Below are 16658 nucleotides of genomic sequence, written 5' to 3' on the forward strand. Positions count from 1 at the left end.
CAGTTCCTCAGGGTCCTTCAGCTCCCCACTAGGCCTTTGGTTCACCAGTTGTGCTGTCCTTGAGGTGCACCAGTTAGGGGCAACTCACTCTCCACCTTCCTGCTCTTTGCTGTCTTAGATGCTAGGGGCTCTTGGTGCTCCTTCGGGGTAGTTCAGCCCCATACTGCGTCAAGTCTTTCTAGGGACTGCAGTCTCCCCTAGTCCTGCAGCTCCCCTCTGCTGGGCACTCTGCCTTCGTCCTAGAGAGTGAGTAGGCCCTGCAAGGCTCTGTGCGCAGGGGTTAGGTGGGAGTTGTTCAGAACCAGTGCTTCAGGTGTGGTCGCCCATGGGCTGCCAGGCCATTGATCGGGTGGCATGCCAATCTCTGGCTTTGGGCCTGTGTGCTGGGGCAGCCAGCTGCTGATCCAGGAGTGCACCCAACCAAGGTTTCAGGTGTGGGCGCCCAGACCACTGATCGAGGTGCTTGCCCACCCAGGTGCTTTGGGCCTGGGCACCCAGGCAGCCAAGCCACTAACCTGGGTGCACACTGACCCCCACCTTTGGGCTTGTGTGCCTGGGGAAGCTGGGCCGCTGATCATGTTGCGCGTCCACCCGGGGTTTCAGTTGTGGGCGCCCAGTCCGCTGATCAAGGTGCGCACCCACCTGGGCTTCAGGTGTGTGTTGGGGCTGCTTATCCTGCGTTCACAGTCCAGGGTCTGAGGGGGTAGGGGTGCAAGAGGCCACGGCTGCTGCAGAGAGTTCTCTAACTAGCTGCTGAGTGCCTGTATTTTCTCTTTCTTTTCGAGAAATTCTTCCTATTCAAGCCCCCCTGGTCCAAACAAGCACTTGGCCTCTCACACAGCCCAGCCTGGCTCTCTCCCAAGAATCCTGCAGCAGACCCTGTGCCCCGGCCAGGGACTTCAGCCGCCCTGGTCCGCATGCTGGTCCCAGGGACCTTATTGTCCTTAAGCACTCTTCTTACTATCTGATCTTTCACTGTCCTCTATCTTTGGTCTGTGATCTTCATATATGCTGGAATACCATTGGCTGTTCACTCTGTTCCTCAGATCAGCTAGGCGTTTCACTGGTGCCGAGGGGAAGTGGACTCTGCTCCCACCTATCTCGCCGCCATCTTCCTAAATCCACATAAACAAATTTTTAAAAGAATTAAAAACTTAGCAAGCAAGCAAACAAAAAAATTAAGAGCTTTAACACTAGAGATCTCTGGATCAGTATGAAAATAGTCAATTTGCCATTCAAAAGAACAGTTGTTGCCTTTTTATATTATGGAAACTTTTCTTTGTTATTTTAAAAATAAATTTAAGACATTATGAACAAAATTGCCATTTACCCTGAGTAAATCAGTCATGTTTTAATTGATGGCTAATAATGACTAACAACAATAAGAAAATGAAGTCCTGGACAAGATGGAGGCATAGGTAGAAATGTAACAGGGTGCAGCCAAGAGGAGGGCCCCAAATAGGGATTTGTAATGGGGTCCAGAACTCAAGGTGTCCAGGAAATATTAGAAAAATATAAAGGATGTCCTCACCCCCACAAGCCTGAGCTGGGGAAAGGGACACATGGAGCAGGGCCATTCAGAGCTGTTTTGTATAGCAACAGCTGTGCATATAACCTCTGGCATGGTCATTTAACATACCTATAACCTTTAACTGGTTTCATAGATATGTTGAATAGCTGTGGCCATGCTTTGAGCCAGGGAGCTGGGAGTAACTTCCACCCAAGATGTAACTGGGTGACAACTCCCCCTGGTTCCAGCGCCTGCGTGAAAGTTTGCTGCCTGAGATCTTGGAGAAGGGAGAGGACCACGTGGCTTTGGTGGAGGAGAGGAGAGAGGACCACACGGTTTGGGGGGAGAAGAGAAGGGAGAGAGGACCACGCTGCTTTGGCAGAGTGGTGACCCTGTGGTGGCAACACAGCTGATGGTGCCGGGAGCCTGATGATGCTAAGAGCACAGGCAAAGGTTTATCCTTCCAAATGAAGACACACTTCTTTTCCACAGACAGGAGTAAAATATTCAAACACAAAATAAAAAGCACATTCCCTCCCCTCCACCTCACCCCCATGTCTCTTTATTTTCTTAACATCTGTTCCATTCTGGATAAAAGAGGAGGTGGAAATGAGCTTGGTCTGGTCTCTGCAGAGAGTCGAGTGCATTGGATACTGTCCACCTGCCCTAAAACCACCCCCTGCCTTAGTCTGCTGTTTGCCCTTTGAGGCTGATTTGGTTGGATTGTATTAGTGAGCTTTCTTGACTCCTGTTTTCCTATTGGGTTTGGCTAATGGTAATCAGTGGTGGGAAATCAGGGGCAGTAGGAAAGTGTTATAGGGTGTTTTTGCCCCATTTCTCTCCATGCTATGCCATTATACATCAGTTCTGTCACTTTGTTGTGCCTTGGGTGTGGCAGTGGGATTTTGGCCTAATTTTAGCTCAGATTAGTAATGTGAGAACATAAATAGCCTAAGAGAGACTACTTTGTGACATATGGGCTTCATATTTCTAACTTGATCACCTAAGTTTTCTCTTTACAACTCTGGTGTTCTATGATTTTGAACTAGTGTTTTGCCATTCAAAGTGTACTGTGTGGAATAGCAGAATCACCTTCTCCGGGGAGATTAATAGAAATGCACAATTGTAGGTGCTATCCCCAACCCACAGGATAAGAATATACAGTTTCAAAAAATACCCAGGTGACTCATATGTGAATCAGGATTTGAGATACACTGAGATAGTATCCAATCATCTGTACTTACTAGCTGTATGAATTTGTGATGAGTTACTGTCCCTTTCTGAGTCTCAAATTTTTAATCTGAAAATTATAATAATCATCTTAGGGTTGTTGTGGAGAGTCAAAAGACAAAGGCACTCTGTACTATTGTGTAGCACCTACTCATTAAACAAATACATACAGATACCTTCCATGTGTCGAGCACAGAGCTGGATGCTAAGCAATTAACGAAATAGGGTCCCTGGACTCATGAAGCTTGTGTCGTTTTTGAGTCATGTGACCCAGGTTATTCCTGTTCTGGACTGTGGCAGCATGGTGTTGTGGGCTGATAATTGGCAACAAAGGTGAGAATACATGGATGCCAGCCCTCCTTTTACTTATTGTTTTTTTCCAGCTTTATTGAGGGATAATTGACAAATAAAATCGTATGTATTTAAAGTATAAAACATGCTGATTATACACATGCACACACATACATAATTATTGCCACAATCAAGTTAATTAACACTTCTATCACCTCACACAGTTAACTCTTTTCACGTGTGGTAAGAATGCTTAAGAGTTGCTGTCAACAAATTTCAAGTATTCAGCACCATGCTCTCCACTCGAGGCATCACACTGTGCATTGGATCCTCGGATCTTGTTCATAATGCAGTTTGTATCCTCTGACCTACATCTTCCCATTTTCTTCTCTCCCTAGCTCCCAGCAGCCACCATTCTACTCTCTGTTTCTATATTAGCTTTTGTTTGTTTGTTTGTTTTAGATTCCACATAAACACGACACCAGGCAGCGTTTGTTTCTCTCTGTTGGACTTGTTTGACTTAGCGTAATGTCCTCCAGATTCATGCATGTCGTCATGCATCGGTTCCCCTTCTTTTAAGTGCGCGTCGTGAGACCTTAAAGAAGTCATTTCAGCTTTCTGAGCACTACGAATCACACCTTAAGAATGTGGGACTCCATTAGCTACCTCAGTGTGCACCTCATGGAAAACTAACCACGTGCACTTCTCCATGAAGGGAAAGAAAAAAAAAAATCTGTGGCCAAATAAGTTGGGAAACTTATTTCTTTTTTTTTTTAATTTATTTTTTATTGTTATTCAATTACAGTTGTATGCCTTTTCTCCCCTTCCCTCCCCCCCACCCCAGCTGAACCCACCTCCCTCCCCCACCCCCACCATCCCCCCCGATTTTGTCCATGTGTCCTTTATAATAGTTCCTGCAATCCCCTCTTCCCACTGTCCCCACCTCACTCCCCCCCTGGCCACTGCTAGACAGTTCCCCCCCTCAATGTCTCTGGTGGTATTTTGTTTGCTTTTTTCTTTTGTTGATTATGTTCCAGTTAAAGGTGAGATCATATGGTATTTGTCCCTCATTGCCTGGCTTATTTCACTTAGCATAATGCTCTCCAGGGAAACTTATTTCTTTATTAGGAGATCACAATACCCTTTTACTGTATTGAAGGCTTCAAGAAGTACCTAGTGAAACACTTCTTTAACTTGGTAGAATCGAGCATTTCTGACACTTATTAACAAAGATTTCTTTTTCCTTTCCCTTCCTTCCTCCCTCCCTCCATTCCTCCTTTCCTTGCTTTCTCACTTTCTGTCACAATACCTTGGGAAGAGTGATATTGGCTCCCTGAAGCCATTTATAGAGAAGATAGGTTGTGGATCTATTTTAGAAAAGGCAGGAGGGAAGGAGGATTTCACCAAGGGTAGGTCTCCATAGCTGCTGGTCAGGACGACTCCCTGCGATTGCTGGGTTTGCCAAGGGGAGCGTCATGTTTTAATAAAAGGGCAGAGGATTAGGAGCACAGGCTTTAGGAGTTGTCTGGCATTGAGCAAGTCTCTGGCCCTCAGTTTCTGTCTCCATCAGGGTGTGGGATCAGCCTGATGACTCTGTCATGGTCTGGAATGCTAGGGTTATGTTTGAGCTGTGTAGAAACCTGATGTTGGAAATGCCCACTTCCCTTGGGTGAGGAGACAGCCACGTATTTGTGCCCGGGAAATTCGGAGCTGAGCTCTAGTGCTCTTGTTGTTTGAGCTGGAAATGGTGTTTCCCCAGTGAAAGCTGTGCTTTCTCTTCCTGTGTAACAATTTTTGGAGAGCCCTACATTTGGCTTGAAGAGGGCCTACTGACTTACATTAAGTGCCCAAACCTGTTCCACTTGCTTAGAATGTAGATTTCAGAACTATGGGCCCAATCCAGAATGAAGCCCAAAGCTTATCTCAACAGGTATTTGAAGTTGTGTCTTCTCCCACATAAAGTTCCCAAGCCTTTAATGTGAAGAAAAGAAGCACTTTTTAAGTTCTATTTCCTGAAGTTTACTTTCCGGTATAGTAATATACAGAAACTGTGTAAGTGAGTACGTCATGGTTTAGTGCAGTGGCAAAGGAAGGCAAATGTGAGGCATCAGCAATCTGGGATACAGGCGGTTCAACAGATGAGAAGGAGCAGGCATGGAGGAAAGAGCATTGGAAATGCAGGGAATGTTTGTGTCTGTTCAGAGGAGAAGTTCTTTTACCAACCTAGATTCAAGACAGTCTCTGGTGTCAGGCCACAGAGAAGTCCCACTTATCTGGGCGGTGTATGCATTTTTAAGAACATGGACTCTGAAGAAGACAAACCCAGGTTGGAGCCTGTTGGAGGGGGTCATGAGAGGATGTGACTGCTGTTTGACCCTGGAGCTGGACCCAGGCAATCGAAGGCTCTTCACCCCTCCTCTGTCCTGGCAACAGACAGTCTGTTCCCACCCTAGGATCATTTTCAGGATGCATCCTTGAGAGAGTAATGTGTGGTAGAGACCACGTGGATGGCATACATGCCTGAACCCTGTTCACGGCCTCTGGGTAAACTTTTAAGATTCTACAGGGAAGGTGTGGAAATGTCCTCATTTTGTCTAAGACAAGCCTCATCTGGAAGTTCCCTTGCTTATTAAAACTGCCACCTACCAATCTGGAGATGCCTCTCTCTTTCATAACCATTCACATATTTTGATAATTCAACAAGAAATTTTGAAGTATGGTGCTGGGAAAAAAATAATTGGTCTGATCTGCGTTCAAATCCTGGTTCTGCTACTTGGCCAGTTTGAGAAAGTTATTTTAACCTCTCTGAAACCTTATAAAATTATGAAGATCAAATAAGTGACAAATATATTGCGTATAATTAGTGTCTGCCTTATATCAGCCTTCAATAATAATAATAGCTATTATCATTGCTAATGTAAAATACTGGAGTTCTAAAATATATATAGACGAAAAGGGTGACAAATGTAGGACCAGAGTGGGAAAATGACTTGTTACAGTTATAGGAAGCAGGGAATGGACCCAAGGCCTCCAAGCACAAAGCCAGATGCCTTTGCCTCTCCATACTCGGCCGTCTGCACAAAGTAGTATTTGAAGCACGTTTGCTCAGTGTAGAAGTGTGGTGACCAGTCCCATGGAGCCCGGGTGGACTTGCAGTGAGAGGTCCAAGTTAAAATCCTGCCCTGCCACATACCGACTGTTTGGCCTTGTGAAAGTCTGGCCACATCTGTGAAACTTCTTTCCTTCATCTTACAAAACAGTGTTAATGACCCCTGCTTGCTTTCCAGGAATGTTGTAAAGTTCAAATGAGATGCAAAAGAGGTTTGAAAACTGTGAGGAGCAGCAGGTGTCTAAGGGATTTGTATTTATATTACATACTTACAGGTGACGGGAGCATAGTTTGCTTAATATTGGTTTATGTGTTTTGAAAATGACTTATAGGACTGGGTGTGCTTAGGAATGGGGGAGCAAACGAGATAAGAGTGGCTCAGCCCAGCAAGGTGGGCACCTGTAAGGAGCGTTCCTGTAACCAGAATTAACCCAAGAGCCACAGCTGCTGAAGTTCTTTGAGCATTCAGCATCAAAGAAATCAAGTTCACTGTCCTAGAGTAATTCAAAGTGATTCACTTCTTTACTTGACTCTCTTGGCAAACATCAACAGAGAATTTAACTCATACTCAATTCTTCAGCAGCTCTCCTTTCCCCTGCCCCTCCCTATCTTCACATCTCTCGCACACTACTGATTCCCCAGCCCCTCTTGAGACTGTTTTAACCTTCTCCATCAATCCTTCAAGATAAAAATGCAAAACAAAACAAAACTGATTCTTAGTGACTCTTCATTTTTTTCTCCTCCCATATTTTTAGCTTCTATATTTTATACTCTTAATTGACCAAGTATTTACTTTTCTGATGAAAATTCTCTCAACTTCTCCATTTGCCTCTCTTCTCATTTGTCAATTCTATATCAAAAATGGGCCAGAAGCAGAACCAAAGCACCTGAATTGATTTTTTGAAATTGGGGAGGGATTGAGATCTAACAACACTCCAGAACAATGCAGAATATTCTTTAATACAGTGGGGAAGGGTAAAAGATAATGAATACATAAATTAATATATGCATAGTTTAAATTTAGTATAGTTTCATCTCTCCAAGGGAATGACTGAAGTAACCATGTAGATAGGAGGCTGTAAAATTTGTTATGAGACCAGATATAAGATAACTGTTATAGGAAGATGCTTATTTTTTGATTAACAGTCATAAAAATTTTTCCATCATATTTTTCAAGCATTTAAGTACCTCTCTTGTGCCCTAAATTTGTGTTACTGATCAAACCACCAATCTCCCCTCCACTTCCTCCTCATTTTTATTATTATTTTCTTTTTAAAATCTATTCTCTAAACAACTGTCACAGACTGTATGTGATATAGTATTATTTACTGTAGTGACCACGCTTTATATTACATCCCCATGACTTGTTATGCTCTGTAAATACTGACTTCAAATCCTGCTCTTGGCGGAAAATGCCTTTGTTAAAAATACTGGCTCACCACCATGGGGACTTGTTTTGAGTTGCTGATCCCTTTGCTTGAGAGGTTTTTAGCAGAACAAGCCGCTCTCTATTGCCGTGCTCCACCTGGTGGAAAATAATGAGCTATGCTTGTGTAAATGGCCTGCTGTACCAGTGGTTTGGGCCAGAATTCTTGGATAAGAATTCTCGCTCTGCTACCTACTAGCTGTGCGGCTGTAGGCAAGCTAGTCTACTTAAATGGGACATACTTTCCTTTGTAAATGGGGATAACCTACCAACCTCATTGTGCCTGGTATGAGAGTAAGCATGTGGAGCTACTAATACGATGTCCTTGTACATCACAGTTTGAGGGCATTGTCAAATATGACTAGACTGCTAGATAAAAGCAATCATAATAACAAGTACTACTAATATTATTAATAAGATAGTAATGGCTAGCATTTACTGAATACTACCTATACCTACCTGTAGAAGGCGCTGTGGTGTGTTCTTTACATGAACCATTTCCTTTAATCCTTTGCATTGAAGAACTTTTATGCTCAATTCACAGGTGAGGGAACTAAGACTCTGAGGTAACTGATTTCTCCCAAGTTAAATCTCTAACAAAGGCAGAGTTGATATAAATTCCAAGTCTGATATTGCAACATGTCAATACCAGATGCTTATGAGATGCTTGTGAGAAGATTGGGCAAGGAAATAATGTTTTTTAGGGAGAAGACAACATGTGTGTGCATGTTTGTAGGTGTGTATGGGTGTGCATGTGTTACACACAAAAGGAGCAGGAGGAAGGAGTATGGTAGAGTCAGGGTAATTGTCTTCAAATTGTTTAATAGTTGTCACAGGGAAAGGAATTCTGTACTTTTTTCCAAACAACTCCACATGTTGTAATATTTGGGGTGATGAAATTTTTGCCCATTAATGCAGAATAGTGATCTAATAGCTAGATTCGCTCAAATATGAAGTGACTTGCTTTTGAAAACAATAAAATCTTTATTACTAGAGTTTTTTAAACAGAGTCTGCTGATACTTGTTAGAGCTAGTGGAGAGATTGTGTCTCATTGAGAGGGGTAATTAAGGTATTTTCTAATCACAGGTGTCAATATTTCTCTAATAAATTTCAAAATGCAATAATTTCTCTGGACCGCAGTAGGTTTTATGGCGGAAGCAATCCTTCAGCTAGACTTGCACAATAGATAGTACACTTTTGATTACAATCGTAGAATAAAAACTGGTTTAAGAAAAAAATGTTGATTATAAAGATTAGGAGGTGTCTCATGAAATTCTCAGGTGGGGGAAAATTAGGGTTTGGAAGATCACGTGTTTCTTCCCTTGATCCCAGCTACAGACGATTTTCTTCTCCACGTGTCTGCAGAACAGCTTTCTCTCTGTCCCTCTGGCCATGGGGTAGGTGGTAGCTTTCCACCCAACTGTTTCTGAGCTGACACGTCATAGATACTGCAATCCTGACAAAGAGAGAAATTGTACTTTTTATTCTAATTCTAATGTATTTTAGGTGATGCATTTTTTAATTGAGGTAAAATTCTCATACTATAAAATTAACCATTTTAAACTGTATAATTCCATGGCATTTAGTACTTTCACAATGTCATGAAACCATTGCCCTATTTTAGTGCCAAAACATTTTTATGAACTCCACAGTAGACCCCTCACCCATTAAGCGGCCCCTCCGCCCCTGTCTGCCTCCGGCCATGGAAATCACTACTCTGCTTTCTGTCTCCGTGAATTTGCCCATCCCCAATATTTTACATGAATGGAATAATCCAATACGTCAGCTTTTGTGTCTAGCTTCTTTCACTTTGCAAAATGTGTTTGAGCTTCATGCATGTCACGCTAAGTGTCAGTTCTCCATTCCTTTCTATGGCCAAATAATTTCCATTGTATGAATGTATCACTGTTAGTTTATCCATTCAGTCTTTGGTGGACATTTGGGCTATTCCTGCTTTGTGGCTGTTGTGAATAGGGCTGCGATTTTTGTTTGTAGTTTTTTTGAGAATATTCCAGGGGTGAAATCACTGGATCACATGTGATTCTGTAATGTTCTGAGGAATAGCCAAACTGGTTTCCACAATGGCTTCACCATGTTATGCTCCTACTAGCAATGAACAAGGGTTCAAATTTCTCCATGCCCTTGCCAAAACTTATTTTCATTATTTTTTAAAAGAAATTATAGCCATCCTGATAGGCGTAAATCGTATCTTGTTGTGGTTTTAATTTGTATTACCCTAATGATTAGTGATACCGAACATCTTATTTCCCCCCTCTTTTTATTGAGATGCAATTGACGTAAATCACTATATAATTTTAAGCATAATGGTCTGACTGACATATATTGTGACATGATTACTGCTATGCATTTAGTTAGCCCCTGTCATCTCATATACACACAAAAAGAAAGAGAAATCAAAAAAAGAAAGGAAAAAAATATTCCCTCATGATGAGAACTCTTAGAATTTACTTTCTTAGCAGCTTCTATCCGTATCCTGTACCATGTTAGCTGTAGTCATCATGCACTACATCCCTAGTACTTACTCACCTGGTAACCGGAAGCGTGCACTACATCCCTAGTACTTACTCACCTCGTAACCGGAAGCGTGCAACTTTAGACCGCCTTTCTTTCTCCAGTACCCCCTACCCTCAATCCCCACTTCTAGTAACCACAAATCTGATACCTCTAGATTCTACATGTAAATGATATCACACAGTATTTGTCTTTCTCTGACTTATTTCACTTAGCATACTGCCCTGAAGGCCCATCCCTTATTGTGGCAAATGGCAGGACTTCATCATTTTTTATGACTGAATAATATTCCCATGCTATATATACCACAACTTCTTTATCTACTCATCCATCACTAAGCACTTGGGTGGTTTCCATGTGTTCATTATTGTAAATAATACTGCTATGAACATGAGGGTGCATATATCTTTTTGAATTAGTGTTTTCATTTCCTTTGGAATATGTGCCAAATTGCTAGATCATATGATTGTTCTATTTTTCATTTTTTTAGGGTCCTCCATACTGTTTTCTATATTGGCTGCATCAATTTGCATTCCCACCAACAGTTAGCAAGCACCTTTTGATGTACTTGCTGGCCATTTATACATATATTTTCTTTGGAGAAATGCCTATTTAAGTCTGTTGTCCATTTAAAAAAATTTGGTTGCTTATCTTTTTGTTGTTGAGTCGTAACATTTACGTGTTCTGGATAATAGTCTCCTATCAGAGAGAGTTGATTCTCACTATTTACAGATTCTAGATTTACAAGTTTGCCTACTTGGTAAAATTAATTTAAAACCCCCAAATTAGTACAGTTTTGTGGTTGCTTGAAGACAAGCAGAGCCATGAACAATGCAGTTGCCGGAGGAGCATGTTCCCAGGTGTCGCTCTGTCTTCTTATTGCAGCTCAGGTGAGCAGAGGACAGTGGCAGCAGGGGCAGAGCAGTGCCATTCAAGAAGCTCCGTGGTCCAGCTAGATGGGGTCCGAATCCAAGCTCCGGTACCTGTTAGTAGGATGGCCTCAGGTAGGAGTCACTTCTCTCTTCAGAACCTCCTTTTCTCTTCATAAAACAAAGAAAATAGAACCTGCCAGCATGAACTGTTTTTAGGATTTAAGAATATAATCTATGTGATTACATCCCTTCTTCCCTTTTCTCTCTTTATAACATATATATGCCCATATATATATGCTTTAGTTTTATATATAGATTATATATAAATATATATATATATATAAATATAATATATGGGCAATGTTTTCGTTTTTTCTAATTCAGTATTTACTGTGACTTTTAGAATGTAAATGCCACCAATAATGAGACTAGACTATGATTTGTAAATATTTCTCCCATTTGGTCAGTTGTCTTTCCATTTTCTTGATGGTACCCTTTGATACATAAAGTTTTTGACTTTGATGAAGTCCAATATGTCTTTCTTTTCTTCTGTGACTTGTGCCCCCAGTTCTAACTATTGAGGGATGTGACCTTGCTAGTTCAATCTTACATGAGGGAAGTATGTGTACATGTGTGGAGTCCCGTTTATTGATAAACGCTGCAGCAGTACTTAGGAGAGCAAGAACTGAACAGCTAATGAAGGGGAGAGTTGAGAATCAAACTCACCTCCATGTTAAAACTGTAGCCATAACTGCTCTCATTATGCAGGAAAGGGTCACTGTGGTGAACTAAAGGTAAACCTGAAGGGTGATCAGCTTTCTCTCAAAGAGTCCTTAGCATTTAAATAAAGGGGAGAAAGAAAACCCTTTTCTTTGCAGGGCATTCATGTTTGTAGAGGATGTGTTCCATGACAACAGGTCAGCATACATAAGAAATGACAAACCCTCACCACTACCTCAGCTTCTTCCTTCCCTGCATCTCCCACCCACTGCCTTAGGCCTTGCTAGACATTGCTGATATGTAGCGGGGATGGCTGTTGTGGTCACTAGTTTTGGACACAAGAGGGCGCTAAAAGATATCTGTTCTGGTTCTTTAGGCCCCGGGGTACAAAATACCCATTTCCTTCCATTAATGCTGCCTCCATTTGTGGAAAAGAACTTAGATTACAAAACTCAGGAAAATCTTAATGGAAATAATGAAAATACAGCCTAATATACAAATAGTTAGGTTTCAAGATGAACTGAAGTTAGTCCCAGAGTTGTTTACAATTTGGTACCTTTTTAGGTGAATGTGGTAGAATTTCAGAATGAGAAAGAGCATTTGAGAGCATCTCCTTTCCTCCCCTTCTGCTTGACTCCTTCCCTACCTTCCTACTTCCTTCCTGGGACCGGGTTAAATGCAGTGTTTCCAGCTTGGAAAACAAAACAAAATATAAGCAAAGCTGCTGTTCTTTAAATGGAGGTAGGAGGCTGAAGCCCAGTCTCTGATCTCACCTTTGCACCAGGGCAGGGCCAGGGGCATGTCTGGGTAAGCCCGGTGCCACACTAAAGATTTTGAAAAGTCCTTGCTGAAAGTCAAGTGGTTGACAAACTACATCCTTGGATAAAACCCTGCCCCCTGCTTGCCGCAGCCTGCAGGCTAAACAGTTTTTGTATTTTAAATGAGTATGGAGAAATCAAAAGAAGACTATTTTATGACATGTGAAAATGATAGGGAATTCAGTTTTAGTGTTTATAAATAACGTTTTATTGGAAGATAGAAATATTCATTCATATGTTTAGCCAACCCTGCTAAATATTACCTATGACTGTTGCAATACATGCTGTATTTCAGTTTTTTTAATATTTACAAAATTATATAAGGTAATAATTACAATAATGTTAGATTTTTAGCAGTATGTATAACAATAATAATATGACAAGGTGAAAGAGGGAATAGAGCTTATAGAAATAACATTTCTATATCTCAGATCAATAATAGTATAAATTTGAAGTAGATTGTGATAAATTAAAATGTATAGAATAACCCCTAGAGCAACCAATTTAAAATTTTTTAAAAGTAAAAAATTAATATAAGGATTAAAATGTTACATTAGGAAATATTCACTTAATGCAAAAGAAAGCAGTAAAGGAAGAATAGAAGAACAAAAAGATAACAGATATATTATTTTAAAAAAGCAAAATGGCAGGCAGTTGTAAATCCAAGTCTATGTAACATTAAATGTGAATGGCTTAAATGAGTCCGTCTAAAGATAGAAATTTTACCCATTCTGACTGGGTTAAAAACCAAGATCCAACTATATTCTGCCTACAGGAGACATACTTTAAATTCAGAAATATAAATAGAGTAAACTAAAGGGCAGGAAAAGATATATTAGGCAAACAGCAACCATAAGAAAGCTGGAGTGGTTATACTAAGATCAGGCAAATTAGTCTTTAAAGCAGAGAAAGTACAGACTGCAAACCCTAACATATTTACTCTCTGGCCCTTTACTGGTGCCTGCTCTAGATACTTATCGTGACTTACTGGAATGAAGCAAAATATATACACTAAAAATTTAATGATTCAAGAGCTTTTATTTGTGGCATGTTTTACACTATACATAATATATTAGAGCAGTTTGTATATATGATGCCAGCTAATGATGGACTGGTCTTGTGGACTTTGACCTCAGAGAGATGTGGGTAAGATGCCAGGCTTCATCACTTACTGCACAGATGACCCTGGGAGCTATTGTTCTGAAGAGAGATAATATTTTGCAATACTGTTCATGTAGCTCCTTTCCCCTACTTTCCTGCATACTTTTGTACCGCATGCTTTCACTGCCAGCCTCGACTGCTAGGATTTTGAAATTTAAGGCTGAGACAGTAGTATGAGAAAATAGGTTTTGAGTCTGGTTTTTAGAATCAAAGGCCAGAGCATCTGGAAGGAAATAGACCATGAAGCGTGTATTAAAACAATAGGAGTCGAAGTCATGTTCTACCTCCCCCTAAGACTAAAAAACATTCCATGGGTTGGAGGTGTGGAAGAAAGACAACGTTGAGGGAGGAGGTTGGTGGAGCCCAGGCTCAGTGTGCCTGGAGGAACCTGGGCAAGACCAGCAGAATCAGCCCTAAGGCTCATCAGCTATCAACAGAGAAACAGCATCCATCAGGAGGTGGAAGGCAGGTTACTAATAAAGATCGTGGGATCCCATTAGCCACGTGGGTCAGCGTTGCCTATCATCCATGCCACAGGGCTAGCTTAGCTGTCCTTATGATGTCCTGTGAAGACCTCTGGCTGAGCCACCAGCAGACTGCTGCTCATGTCCTATAAGAGTTACAGCTCTTTGGGACCCACATTTTGCTCAGCTCCACCTAACTTGTCCTGTGTGGAAACAACTTTTGTTCACCAGGTATGTTCTAAGGCCCCGCTGAGATGACAGGAGGTCATCTGAACACACACAGGAGGAGTGGTCACATGGAAGGGAAGCCTCACCCCCATGCCTTGGTAGGAACAAACGAATAGAACTGGTGTGAGGTCCAGTCTGCTGCACCCCCATTGCACTCAAAACAGCAATTGCACTTACACATTAACCATTCTTTTATCCTTTGCATCCAGTTACAGTTAACTCTCCCAGATAGTTTTCTCTTGTAGATTACAGCATTAATAAGTTTTTATAAGTTTGCTCTGAGGTTAAGTGACATAATACGTAAACTAGATGAGCATGTTGATTATCTTAGAATGTGTTCAGTAAATGGAAGCTGTTCTTATTGTTCAAGAGAGAATGATCTCATAATCCCTTTAGGAATGCTTATGAAACTGAATGACTACTTGGTGTTTGTGGTGAAGAACATTAAATTTTCTGAATGTGGAGTGGTCTCAGTGAGTGATTTGTTAGTTATGATTCAGTGTTTTTTCACCCTGTTCTGCATGGGCTAGTACAGGCTGGCTGTATCCGGATAGCCTGGAGTAGCTTTAGAAAACACAGAAGTCTGAGACCAAATCCAGATATTTTGATTTAGTATATCTAGAGAAGGGTTCAAGGTTCTTTGCTATTAATAATTTGCCTCCTTCTGGAGGCTCTATAAGAAGATTCCTTTTCCTGCCTTTGCCAGTTTCCAGAGGCCACTAGCATTCTGGTTCATGGGTCCATATCACTCCCACTTCTGTTTCCATTGTCACATCTCACTTTCTGGCTCTGACCCTCTGCCTCCCTCTTATAAGGACCCTTGTGATGTGTTGAGCCCCCCAGGATAACCCATGGTGGTCTTCTTATCTCAAGATTCTTCATTTAATCACATCTGCAAAGTCTCTTTTGCCATATGAAGTTAACATACTCACAGATTCTGGGGATTATATGTGGACCTCTTTGGGAGGCCGTTACTCTATCATAGATGGTAACCTATTTTTTTATCAGGACTATAAAATGCACAAGAAAGATGATTCCATTCATTCCTACCTAAATCCACATATGAGCTTTTTATTCTATGCCCCCACCTCTCTAAGTGCCCATTTCATTGGTATACAGGTGTCCTAAGAGGCTCATGAAGAGTGGACAATTCCAGGGTAAGATGAATGGGAATAGAACAAGCCTAACAATGAGGCCATGAATAGCTATCACTCCTGTTAGATGACCAGTGGGCTAGGTGCTGACTTCTTTCAAAGAGATGATCTCTTCATAGCTACTCAACAGGCAACACGTAAGACTTCGCATCTGAAGGCAGTAGCTTCTATAACTGGGCTGTGGCTATGGATGACGTGCACTGAAATGGACACTGGCCACCCCCTGGCTGTTGACTCAATACTGTCTGTCCTCCTGGTCCCACCGAGTGTGTCCCCTCATTCTTTGTCCAACTAACCTCTAAGCCCCTCCTATCTCTTCCTTCTCAGCCTTGGGAACTTACACTTTATTATCTGGAAGGTAAAATAATTTTCTCTTATCAGTCATATACCATCATGTCATCTATTCTCTCAAAATCTCCTGTGTCTGTAACTGAGCCAGCATATATAGGTGACTAAGCTCAAGAGCCAACAACTAACTGCTTTCTCTGCTTTTTGCTGTCAGTCCCTGTCTAAGGCAATGATAGAGAAGGCTTAGCCAACTGAATGAGGGAAGAAACAGTGTTGAAGCAAATTCTGGAAAACAAGCGTATTAATTAGCATTTCAAAATCGTATTCATCTTCATGATTTTCAGGATTTGTTCTATTATTGACATTTAGACACAATTTCCTAAGTCCATGACCAGTGCTTGTTCTGCTAGACCACAGCCCTCTGTGCTGTCTTTATCACACTTATTTCAATAATTGTTCAGAAACAACTTCAAGACCTTGGATTTCCAAATTGGTAATGACGTATTCCACCTTCACCAAGATACCACCCACTGGGACTACGTCTCTACTCTCACTGTGTGAGAGCATCCTGCTCTCCCACTTCTGGTAGAGGCATAATAACAAGAGCTCTGCACCACCCTGAGTTAAGCTGCTACTCTGCCTTTCCACAATTTCAGCCAATTCTCTGTCTGACTCACCTCACTGCCAACAAAATCAGGCAAAGACTTGTAGACAATATCTCTTCTGCTTCTCTTCTCCCAGGGAGAATAGGATTAGCATGCAGTACACTGAGCACAGGGCAGCTCCTTTTCAGCTTGTTTGTCTGGTATTAAAAGGGGACGGGACCTGGCTTAAGGTCTGAAATGAGTTCCTTC

At 41.6% G+C, this 16658-nt stretch overlaps 1 protein-coding gene across 1 annotated transcript in view; it reads left to right on the forward strand.

Annotated features, from left to right (window-relative positions):
* The first annotated feature begins 354 nt into the window (after window positions 1-354).
* The window catches only part of LOC139441027 (uncharacterized), a 95233-nt gene continuing 78929 nt past the window's right edge, over window positions 355-16658 (forward strand). The window contains exons 1-2 of the mRNA XM_071221849.1: window positions 355-653; window positions 10985-11103. Of these exons, the coding sequence (XP_071077950.1) occupies window positions 355-653; window positions 10985-11103 (418 nt within the window). The remainder of the gene's footprint in view (window positions 654-10984; window positions 11104-16658) is intronic.

Source organism: Desmodus rotundus, chromosome 6, assembly GCF_022682495.2.
Source record: "Desmodus rotundus isolate HL8 chromosome 6, HLdesRot8A.1, whole genome shotgun sequence".
Classification (NCBI taxonomy): domain Eukaryota; kingdom Metazoa; phylum Chordata; class Mammalia; order Chiroptera; family Phyllostomidae; genus Desmodus; species Desmodus rotundus.